Source organism: Gopherus flavomarginatus, chromosome 2, assembly GCF_025201925.1.
Source record: "Gopherus flavomarginatus isolate rGopFla2 chromosome 2, rGopFla2.mat.asm, whole genome shotgun sequence".
Classification (NCBI taxonomy): Eukaryota; Metazoa; Chordata; order Testudines; family Testudinidae; genus Gopherus; species Gopherus flavomarginatus.
The window spans coordinates 257,735,240-257,747,487 of record NC_066618.1 but is presented as its reverse complement, the minus strand read 5'-3'; the positions used below and the strand labels follow the sequence as shown (position 1 = coordinate 257,747,487).

The 12,248-nt window shown below is 42.6% G+C and overlaps 1 protein-coding gene across 1 annotated transcript in view; it reads right to left on the bottom strand.

Annotated features, from left to right (window-relative positions):
* Nucleotides 1–12,248, bottom strand: part of LOC127045068 (neural-cadherin-like) — a 65,348-nt gene that overhangs the window by 36,675 nt on the left and 16,425 nt on the right. Inside the window, exons 5-9 of the mRNA XM_050940486.1 lie at nucleotides 9,609–9,858; nucleotides 5,574–5,716; nucleotides 5,050–5,222; nucleotides 4,514–4,682; nucleotides 2,531–2,701 (exon numbers count right to left, since the gene is read on the bottom strand). Coding sequence (XP_050796443.1) covers nucleotides 2,531–2,701; nucleotides 4,514–4,682; nucleotides 5,050–5,222; nucleotides 5,574–5,716; nucleotides 9,609–9,858 — 906 coding nt within the window. The remainder of the gene's footprint in view (nucleotides 1–2,530; nucleotides 2,702–4,513; nucleotides 4,683–5,049; nucleotides 5,223–5,573; nucleotides 5,717–9,608; nucleotides 9,859–12,248) is intronic.

The window sequence follows — 12,248 nt, the reverse complement described above, 5'->3', positions numbered from 1 at the left end:
TTTCCCATTTCCACTGTATCTGTTTTGTCATATGGATACCAGAACTGAACATTGCATGCCAAGTGAAGGTGTACTATTAATTTAAATAATGACATTAAACTATATCCAGCATTTTCTATCCCATTCCTTATCCAAGTTAACATTTTTTTTCCAACTGCTGCAGCACAATAAATAGGGACTTATTTAGAGTTGTCCAAAAATACACACATCTCCTGACTTCCTTAAAAGCCAGATTCAAACTCATTTCTGCAATTTAAAAGCATTAGACCACTAAAGCTAATCATGTTAATGTTTTATAGAAATATGTTCTTTATATGTAATTATATGAGTGGTCTTTAAGCAAATTTAATAGACTGGAGTTTGGATGAAGCCCAAGTTCACAAACAGATATTACTCTTGTCCTACTCATGGTTCAATTTCTCATGATAGAAACAGTGAACAGAACTAACATACATTTCTGTGCTTTTCTAAGCTTCTCACTTTTACATTTTGTAAATATGTCCAAGTACCTAAATGACGATTTCTGTAGCCACAGACATGATTTTCTTGAACCTTTTAGCCTGTGCACAGCTGAGATGTTGAATTTATTTGCAGGGACCAAGGGGACAGTTATATAGCAATCTGATAATTTTGTGAAGACAAGCAACGGGAGTTAACTTCAGCTACGGTAACAGATGCCTGAATATAACAATGTAAAACTCTTACCAATCAAAGACATAAGAAATGTATAATTTCTCTCTATGCAACGCTTTCAAAACTGAAGCTAAATACATTATAGTAAATTAGATCCATATACTCTTATTTCAATGAAGAATTTTTCATTCCTAGGCAATTGGTTTGAATCCAGGCCAGGACCGTAGTGACCAAGAATGACTGTTATCCAGCGAGTTTAGTGGCCCATGAGCATTATTAGAGTCAGTCCAGTTCCTAGTGGAACAGATGTCTGCACCACAAAAAAAGATTATCTCACCATGTTACTGTTTTGGCAAATCCCTTCCAGATCACAAAAGAAACACAGCTGCCTGTGATCTGCCTGTCCTCAGGAGCCATATTGGTGACCAATTAGGTAACATTCACACATACCAAATTCACTACTTCTATGAGCAGGTTACTCATAACTGTTCAGTCTGGAGACTCTGGCACCTTCCTTCCGAGGATCTGGTGCTGGCCAGTGTCAGATACAAGGTAGGGGATTAGATAGACCATTAAGTCTGATACAGTATGGCAGTTCCCATGCTCCTCCTTTGAAATAATGTGTCCTCTTGAGTTTTGCTGGAATTGGGATTTATGAAAACCTCAAATGTAGTCATATTTTAATTGCTTGCATTCACATCTAATTCAAGCCACATGTGACAATTTTGACAGCCTCCTAATCCCTATTCCTCACATCAGAACAAGCACAGAAATTGCGACAACTGGCTGTCTATGTTCAAAAGATTCAGTATTGCAAGTTGAGATTAGGGTGCACTAGCAGGTCTGGAAAAGTTTGCACTGCACATGCCTGCATCATGCATAGCTCAAAAAAACCACCCAACACATCACCACCGCCACACACACTCCTTTTCCTAAAGCATCTTGGCCAACACATTTAAATTAAGTGTTACTTAAAAACCTGTTTCTACTAGGTACTGACAAGTTTACACATTTTTAAAAAGTGTTAAATGATTGTGCCCTACTGTTTGCCACAGCTAGCTAATAGGTGTTAAAATACAACGTACCCTCCCTGTCCACTCTAGAGATTTCAAAAGGGTTTAACACCTTTAGTTAAACAAAACCACCTTTTATCCTAGCCTAGACAAGGCCTTTCACGAGCCCCTTCAATTTCCACAAAGTTTGTTTTCACACTAAGTTGGTTTCTAGACAGATTACAGGCTCTTTGGAGTCTCATCTTCCCTATTACTTTAGGGTAAAAGGCAGGGCCGGCTCCAGGCCCCAGCAAGCCAAGCACATGCTTGGGGTGGCATGCCGCGGGGGGCGCTCTGCCAGTTGCCGGGAGGGCGGCAGGCGGATCCGGTGGACCTCCTGCAGGTGTGCCTGTGGAGGGTCCGCTGGTCCCGTGGCTCCGATGGAGCTTCCACAGGCACACCTGCAGGAGGTCCACCGGAGCCACGGGACCGGCGAGCGGCAGAGCGCCCCCCCCGCAGCGTGCCGCCGTGCTTGGGGTGGCGAAATGGCTAGAGCCGGCCCTGGTAAAAAGAGTCCCAGAAATAAGGTTCTGGTCTAGGAATATAAACTCATTCTGCCAACCTATCTTGCTGTCCCATATATTTGAATGTAATCCTTCAGAGAAACACATGGCAGACATATTCCTACTGAGCACAAAAACAGGTCAACCTGAACCATGTAGCATTGTTCCGGTCACATAGTGAATAAGGCCACCCAAAAATCCATCACTTTTAAGAGAGATGCAGTCACCAGCATTAAGACTTATTTTCACAGATAGCTGTATTTCAAAAAGAACTCAATCTGTCAACTACATTCATGCTCCTGTGTGATGTTAGGACAGAGGGTGTGTGGTTAAATCACTCACATTGGTAGCGACTGTTCTCAAACTTGGGGTCATTGTCATTGACATCAGCAATGAAGATGGTGATTTGACAAACACCAATCAATGGCTCCTGAGCTTGATCTGTAGCTGTAACAGAGAGCATACACTCTCTCAGTTTCTCTCGGTCAAAGCTCTGAGTAGCAGTGATGATTCCTAGAAACAGAAACACCTTATGTGTGTTATACATACAATGCCACCACTAAGCCAGCAAAACCACACCAGGCATCACTCACACAGTAGGTAGTAGAACTGGACATGCCAGGTCCACACTGCTCAGTTTACCTGCACCACCACTGTGCAAAGTACTGATTAAACATGACTAATTTAAGGTTCCCTGTTTCTGCCACTCCTCGCAGTCACCAGCTTGCACTAACTGTGCCACTACTGTCAACAGCCAGCACCTTTCAGATTGGCCACTTGGACAGAGAGCTTCAGGATAGATACCTTTTACCCCACTTCCCTCTCCCAACCCAAGAAACATCCATGGAGGTTACTTCAATGACAACATAAGTCACAGTATTTCAAAGACAGCTAAGAGAAATATCAATGCACAGCAAATGTAAGTGATATAACTAAAATCATCTTTAGTTTAAGATCCAGGTAACAGCCTCATGAAATAGGTTAAAATAGAGTACAATATTGCAGTTATGGTTATGTTTGTCAAAGACACACTTCCATCCAAGAATGCAAGTCTCACTCTCTGCTAACTGCTTCTTTCTTGGCATTTCAGTTTTGTCAGTTAACCTGTACCTTCTGCCCTTTCCCATCTCAGGCTTTGGTGTCTCTGTTATATAGTTGGGTCACAAATATTTAGGTGTGAGCAAAGGTGAAAGTAAGCTGGTACAGTCCAGTATGGCGTACCGGCAAGAGCTGGTATGCCGTGCTGGACTGGACCGGCTTCCCCAGGCTGGCAATTTAAAGGGCCCAGGACTCCCTGCAGTGGCTAGAGCCCCAGGTCCTTTGAATCGCTGCCCAAGCCCCACTTCCAGAGCCCTGGGCTAGCGGGGCAGGGCTCTGCCGATGATTTAAAGGGCCTGGGGATCCAGGCCACCACTACCACAGCGGCGCCCTGGGGAACTTAAATCCTGATTTAAAGGGCCCAGGTATTTAAAAGCCCCGCCTCTTCTGATTGAGGCCACGCCTCTTCTGGTTGAGGTCAAGCCCCCTGCGCAGGACTCCGGCATACCAGTAAGTCCTTAAATTACTTTCACCCCTGGGTGTTTACATCCTGAATTACCATTCTATACTGACGGCATCTTTTGTATTTATATAGGGACAATATTTTTCTAGTCCAACACTCGTGGCAGTGTTTACCACCATCTCCTTCTGCCGGTATAACCACTGTATTTGTAGTATTTTAAAACTGAAGTCTGGACTTCCAATCTATATTTGTCAGACATTAACCAGTTCAAAGAGTTGTTAGCTCACATCAAAGGGATGAATATACACTCAGCTAGAACTGTACATCCGTTCATGCTTCCTCCTCTGCCAACTACAGTCTATTTATATTTCTATAGTGAGATTTGTCCCAAGGTAAAGCTAATGTTTCAGAATAGTTTTATACCCCAGTAAATTGGGGTTTCTGTTTTTCCTTGCTGACTTGTCAGTTAAGTCAGTGTAGGCTTACACCCACATATTCTAGATTATTTTACTATTTACCACATCAAATACAATTTGTTTTGGATGTTAAAGATTAGCCAAAGATTACCATATTTTACATCATGCCTATAGCATTTAAAAAAATTAGTATGATTTCTCAATAATTTTAGTAGGATTCTGCTGTGTTCAGACTAAAGGTAAGTCTTCAGTTTCCTCAGCATTCACTTCAGACTGTTTGATGTTGGCTCAGTCCTGGAAACATGGTTCTCCACATGGCTATAGCAATTCCCTGTTCATATACCAGAGAAGCATGCACCCAAATGCACTGCAATTCTGCCTTAATGTAACAGGTGTAGGGCCACTTACCAGTATCTGGATCAATACTGAAGCCTGGTGAAGCTCCATCTCTGTGCATAAGCCCATATTTTACTTCTCCATTAAGTCCCAGGTCTGCATCATAGGCTTCCACCTGCAAGACGTAGGTGCCTGGGGGCTGGTTTTCTAGAATCCAGGTGCTGTCGCTGTAGTCAGTGCACTACAAATATAACAAACAGTTATTACACAGAGAACTATAGAAATTAGCTATGAAATGTTCCAGTGTGTTTGCAGTACACAGTTGAGAAGAGTGTGAAAGAAAACATGCTTCAATTACTTAGTGCCTTAGAGAAGTCAAAAAGCTTTCCTGAAAAGGAATCTTTTCCAATTTAAATACTGAAGACTGCAGAAAACTGGGAGTATATTCCACTGTAGAGGATCTACCATACTTGCATATATAATTCCTTAAAATCAACATCTACTGCAAGCAAAGAAGACACTGCTATATCCCCCCCCTTAAAGATGGCAGTATGATCCCCAAGATGATGATACATACGGAGGAAAAGGTTTACAGACAAATAGCTTACCTTTCTGAAGACAGGCTTGTTGTTATTAATGTCATTAATTCCTACAATAACCACTGCAAAGCTGCTCAGAGGGGCAGGTCCCCCAGAGGCATTGTCATCTATTGCTGTGATGTTTAATATATATCGAGGTCCTTTCAGTTTGGGCACAGGATTCCTGCGCAGTTTAATGATGCCTAGATTTTGGAAGATAAAGTGCAATTTTACTGATAATGTAAACAAAAATGTCATATTTCTATATCGCTATATTTTGGGGTGTGCTTGGATGGGGTTAGTCCTCTTCGACTGTAAACTCCTTGAGCCAGAGACCCAAGTCTTCCTGTGGTTTTCTATAATACCTAGCCCAACAGGGAACTTATTCTAATTTATGAAAAGCATAAAATGCCTGTATGAATGTGGTTCTGTTTTGCTTTTTTCATAATTATGTATTGAATTACTATATGAATTATTTTCAACATGGACACAAAGCCGAGCTACCATAGGTTCAAACAGTAAGGTAATGTTTTAAAATTTTTCCTTTTTCCTACCTTTCTGGCCATCCAGTTCAAAGTTGCCGTCTTCATTACCTCCAGCAATCTGGTATAACACTCCATCTCCATCAGGATCTTTCGCATGTACGGCAGCCACTAAGGTACTGGGACCAGCATCTTCCGAGAGGAATGTTTTGTAACTGATGCAAAGATAAACAACCAAAGCACATTTACTATCAGGATAGCTATTAATCCCATTAATAAACTGCCAGTGGTCTGAACTCTCACTGTGAACGTGATATAGTTTACCTTTGGGCATCCACAGTCTAACCAGTTAAAGACTAGAGCCTTTGAATATCTAAATAATTAGTTTTGGTTTGAAGTGTGCACTGTTTGCTTGTGATCCTGCAATTTTGTGCATACCTCTAAGGACCATTTGGAAAGTAACAAAAAACTAGACTCTACACTACACGGCACACACAGTTCTCCACCTGGGGTGGCGGGGGGGAGACAAGAAAAAGAACAAACTTCACGTGACTGATGGTAGTAAAGTCTCAATACAATAATTCAAGGGTGGCCAACCTGTGGCTCTTCAGAAGTTGATATGCGGCTCCTTGTACAGGCACAGACTCCAGGGTTGGAGCTAAAGGTGCCAACTTTCCAGTGTGCCCAGGGGGTGCTCACTGCTCAACCCCTGGCTCTGCCACACGCCCTGCCCCACTCCACCCCTTCCCACCCCCACTCCACCCCTTCCCTTCCCCTGAGCCTGCCATGCCCTTGCTCCTCCCTCTCCTCCTCCCAGCCTCCTGCATGCCAAGAAACAGCTGATCGGGAGGTGTGAGGAGTGAGGGGGAGGCACTGATCAGTGGGGCTGCCGATGGGCGGGAGGCGCTGGGAGCTGGGAGGGAGGGGAGGAAGCTGATAGGGGGCTGCTGACATATTACTGTAGCTCTTTGGCAATGTACATTGGTAAATTCTGGCTCCTTCTCAGGCTCAGGTTGGCCACCACTGCAATAATGGATCCCAGAATACCCAAAAGTGAACTGCCGTGATGAGGGTGGTATAAAGAGCCTATATATAGAATGGGAATATAGATCTTCAATGTATAAAATGTTAACACATTTAGTACTTTCTCATAAATGGCTGTATTCTAAGCTTATGACAAGCCTGGAATTACTTTAAGTCACAGCCGCGGAGACTGTCGGAAGCCTGCATCCCGAGAAAGGGGAAAAGAACCATGGGCAGGAGTTGCAGGCCAAACTGGATGAGCAAGCAACTCAGAGAGGGGATTAGACAAAAGCAGAAAGCTTACAGGGAGTGGAAGGAAGGCAGGATCAGTAAAGAAAGCTACCTTGCTGAGGTCAGAACATGTAGGGATAAAGTGAGGAAGGCTAAAAGCCGCATTGAACTGGAACTTGCAAAGGGAATCAAAACCAATAGTAAAAGGTTCTACAGCCACATAAATAAGAAGAAAACAAAGAAAGAAGAAGTGGGGCCGCTATACACTGAGGATGGAATGGGGGTTAAGGATAACCTAGGCATGGCCCAACATCTAAACAAGTACTTTGCCTCGGTTTTTAATGAGACTAGTGAGGAACCTTGCGATGATGGAGGGATGATAAACGGGAATGTGGATATGGAAGTGGATATTACTGCAACTGAGGTAGAGGCCGTACTTGAACAGCTCGATGGGTCGAAGTCGGAGGGCCCGGACAATCTCCACCCGAGGATATTAAAGGAACTGGCGCGTGAAATTGCGAGCCCGTTAGCGAGAATTTTTAAGCAATCGATAATCTCGGGTGTTGTGCCGTATGACTGGAGGATTGCTAATGTAGTTCCTATTTTTAAGAAAGGGAAAAAGAGTGATCCGGGTAATTATAGGCCTGTTAGCTTGACGTCTGTAGTATGTAAGGTCTTGGAAAAAATTTTAAGAGAGAAAGTAGTTAAGGACATAGAGGTCAATGGTAATTGGGACGAATTGCAACACGGATTTACTAAAGGTAGATCGTGCCAAACCAATCTGATCTCCTTCTTTGAGAAGGTGACGGATTACTTAGATAAAGGAAATGCGGTAGATATAATTTACCTAGATTTCAGTAAGGCGTTCGACACGGTTCCGCACGGGGAGCTGTTAGTTAAATTGGAAAAGCTGGGAGTGAATATGAAAGTTGTAAGGTGGATAAGGAACTGGTTAAAGGGGAGACTCCAGAGGGTCGTATTGAAAGGTGAACTGTCGGACTGGAAGGAGGTCACCAGTGGAGTCCCTCAAGGATCGGTTTTGGGACCGATCTTATTTAACCTTTTTATTACTGACCTTGGCACAAAGAGCGGGAATGTGCTAATAAAGTTCGCGGATGACACGAAGCTTGGGGGGTATTGCTAACACGAAGAAGGACAGGGATACTATTCAAGAAGATCTGAACCACCTTGTAAACTGGAGTAATAGAAATAGGATGAAATACAATAGTGAAAAGTGCAAGGTCATGCATTTAGGAATTAATAATAAGAATTTTGGATATACGTTGGGGGCGCATCAGTTGGAAGCGACGGAGGAAGAGAAGGACCTTGGGGTACTGGTTGATAGCAGGATGACTATGAGTCGCCAATGTGATACGGCTGTTAAAAAAGCAAATGCGATTTTGGGATGCATCAGGCGGGGTATTTCCTGCAAGGATAAGGAGGTGTTAGTACCATTGTATACGGCGTTGGTGAGACCCCATCTGGAATACTGTGTGCAGTTCTGGTGTCCCATGTTCAAGAAGGATGAATTCAAACTGGAACAGGTTCAGAGACGGGCTACGAGGATGATCCGAGGAATGGAAAAACTGCCTTATGAAAGGAGACTCAAAGAGCTTGGCTTGTTTAGCCTGGCCAAAAGAAGGCTGAGGGGGGATATGCTCGCCCTATATAAATATATCAAGGGGGTTAACGTTAGGGAGGGAGAGGAATTATTTAAGTTTAGTACTAATGTAGCCACGAGGACGAATGGGTATAAACTGGATATTAGGAAGTTTAGACTTGGAATTAGACGAAGGTTTCTGACCATTAGGGGAGTGAAGTTCTGGAATAGCCTTCCGAGGGAAGTAGTAGGGGCAAAAGACTTTCCTGGCTTTAAGACAAAGCTTGATAAGTATATGGAGGGGATGTTATGATAGGATCGTTAATTTGGGCAATTGATCTTGAATTACCACCAGACAGGTCTGCTCAATGGTCTGCGGGGAGATGTTGCATGCGATGGGTACTGAGTTGCTGCAGAGAACTCCTTCTTGGGTGCTGGCTGGTGACTCTTGCCCACATGCTCAGGGTTTAGCTGATCGCCATATTTGGGGTCGGGAAGGAATTTTCCTCCAGGGCGGATTGGCAGGTGCCCTGGAGGTTTTTCGCCTTCCCCTGCAGCGTGGGGCACGGGTCGCTTGCTGGTGGTGTCTCTGCAGCTTGAGGTCTTCAAACCATTTTTGAGGATTTCAATAACTCGGTCCTGGGATAGGGGTTGTATAAAATTGGATGGGTGGGGTTCTGTGGCCTGCCTTGTGCAGGAGGTCAGACTAGATGATCAGATTGGTCCCTTCTGACCTATGAGTCTATGAGTCTATGAGTCTATTACAGAGGGAAAAATGCATTTTAACTAAACAGAATCTAATGAAGGTTATTTACTATGCACTCTTTTTTGACACTTGTTTTGATCAAGCATTTCATACCCACCATCATCTTCCAGCTCAGGTGTTTAGAGGACCAGTCATCGTAAGACCAAGGCACCCACACATACAAAAATATTCCCCTAGAAGTTAGATCTTTCAGTCATTCCACTAAATGCAGCCTAATTATGTTATTTCTGTATGTAACAATGGATCTAAGGATCCAGTGTGCTATGTCACAATTACTGTGTGTATGTCTTACAATCTAGGACCTTACAGTCCAATCCCTTACACATTCATGTAAGTTATTCCACCGACTTCACTGGTAGTGGAGAGTGCTCAGAACATAAGTAGATGCTTATTAACTGGCAGGATATGCCCCTTAAGCAAAGTGTAATCAGGATTATTATTACGAATTGCATCACAGAAAACTATCCAGGGTTTAAACTCTGCTTACCCAGATTGAGAGAACACAGGTGCCTCATCATTCACATTAGTCATTCTGATTCGCACTGATGCAGTTCCTGTCCGAGGATGGTGGCCTTTGTCCACAGCTATGACCACAAACTCATACATATGGTTTGCTCGCTCAAAGTTCAGCTGCTGGTGAGAACTGATGACCCCTTCAGGCGTGATGGAAAAGTCAGTGCTTTGAATGAAGTAGGTGATCTCAGCATTGGAGCCAGAGTCACAGTCTGTCGCAAGAACTAAAAAAAATAAAAAAATTTTGACTGATCCCAGAGACATGAGTTTGCCATGGAAGAATGTTCCACAATGCATCATGACATTGTTTATATAAGTAGTTAACACTGGCAATTACCACAAATATCACCCATAAATAGTGTCTCTGTTGTGATGGGGACAACAAATCCCATGCAAAACACAGAGGCACAAAGGGATTAAGAACCCTCTCTGCCTGCAGACAGCAAAATCAAACCTGCCCCAGCTCATTTGTGAGAAATGTCAATTATGGAGAGAGGCCCATCGCTGCTGTAGCTAATGAGGGCAAGCCAAAGTATAAAGAGGGAGAAACAGGAAGTAAGGGGACAGAAAAGCTTGGGACTTCAATAGGGCAACAATTCTCTGCATGAGGAGCTAGGTCCAGGCTGCCTCCAAGACAGCCTCCTTGGAGCACAAAGAAAGGCGCTGTAGATGAGTCTTGAGGGCCATGGGCTTTTTGACTCATTTCTGTTATGTTTGTGGAGTCAGCTTTTTTTTTAAATTTGATTTAAGCAATCGCTGTTGGGTCAAGGACCAAGTCAAGCTGCTCAGATTAGGGCTTTGTTAATCACTGTTGACATTTCTTTCATTCCCCCCCTCCCCCTGGGGATGCCTTTCAAATGTAATTAGCTACATGATAACTAATATTCTTTTTAATTACCTGCTGCTTCAAGGTACAAGGAGGACTCTTTGTGCACCTTAGAAACTAACACATTTATTTGGGCATAAGCTTTCGTGGGCCAGAACTCACTTCATCAGATACATGGAGTGGAAAATACAGGAGCAGGTATAAACACATGAAAGGATGGGAGTTGCCTTATCAAGTGTGAGGCCAGTCTAATGAGACAATTCAATTAACAGTAGGATACTAAGGGAGGAAAAATAACTTTTGAAGTGGTAATGAGAATAGCCTATTTCAGACAGTTGACAAGAAGGCGTGAGTAAGGGTAGGGGGAAATTAGTATTGGGGAAATTTGGTTTAGGTATTGAAATGACCCAGCCACTCCCAGTCTTTTTTCAGGCCCAATCTGATGGTGACCACTTTGCAAATTAATTCCAGTTCTGTAGGTACAAGGAGTGATTAAATGTTCTTCTCCAGTAAATGTTTATTCACAGTACTCAGTGCCCCATCTGTTCAGAGGCAGGTAAGTCAATATAACAGAGAGCTAGAGTTTACACTGTTGTACCAAAAGTGATCTTAAAAAATTAGCGCTGTCTCTTAGGTGCTATGCTGTTTTTCTCACCAAATGAAGAGGCTTCACCTCACATCAACACTTAGCTGGCATCAATTTAAACCAACTCATGAATTCAGTTGGTAGATCTGGAGGGCTTTCATCTCAAAATTAAACACTTCTTCAGAATACCAAAATGTGATGATGCAGATGCACTCTGACAGAGCAAGCAGCATGCATATGTAATGTTTAAACTAACAGATGGAAACTATTGCTTTATTTGAAATGAAAACATGGAATAAGTATTGAAGGAACAATGATTAATAACAGACCTATTTACTCAAAATATAAAAGGGAAAAAATAAAAGACATTAAAGTGAACAGTGAAAGCCTGTGAAATGCTAAGGTATAGCAGGCAGAAATATATTTTCCCTATATACCTTTTTGTAAGTTATTAGGTCCATATAACTCCATTTCACTTAAAAAGGACACTATTGTAGCTTCTAACATTTAGATTTTTAAAATTTTATTAAGAGATTTTTTTAAAACCATATTGTGAATATAAATGTTTTCATTACATTAAATCTAACCCCCCAGCTTAACAGATAAACAATTTCCTGCAACATTATGAATTCAAATATATTATAACTATAAGGAAGACTGAAATAAAAGTGGCTTAAAACTGTACAAAATACACTATTCTGTATTAATTCAAACAATTCCAGAGGTGAAAGTAAGCTGGTCTGGTCTGGTATGGCATACGGGTAAGAGCCAGTATGCCATGCTGGACCGGATCAGCTTTCCCAGGTTGGCGATTTAAAGGGCCCGGGGCTTTAAAGGCCCCGCCTCTTCCAGTTGAGGCCACGCCTCTTCTGGTTGAGGCCATGCCCCCTGTGCAGGACTCTGGAGTACCGGTAAATCCATTAAGTTACTGTCACCCTTGAACAATTCATTCAGATTTAATCTATGATGTTATTTGTAACATAAGTATATGACATTTAGGCTGATAACATCCTTGCAATTATGATGCTATTTTGGTACATAGATATTTTCTATAGCTCTAATCTTTCAACAGCTGACATTTCTATTTCACTTTCATCTTCTTGTGCACTCCAAGTTTATATTCAAAGTAACAACATATGCATCTCTAAGACACACAATGTGGAACGATAAACCACATGCATAGCAATATATACTGCACATGC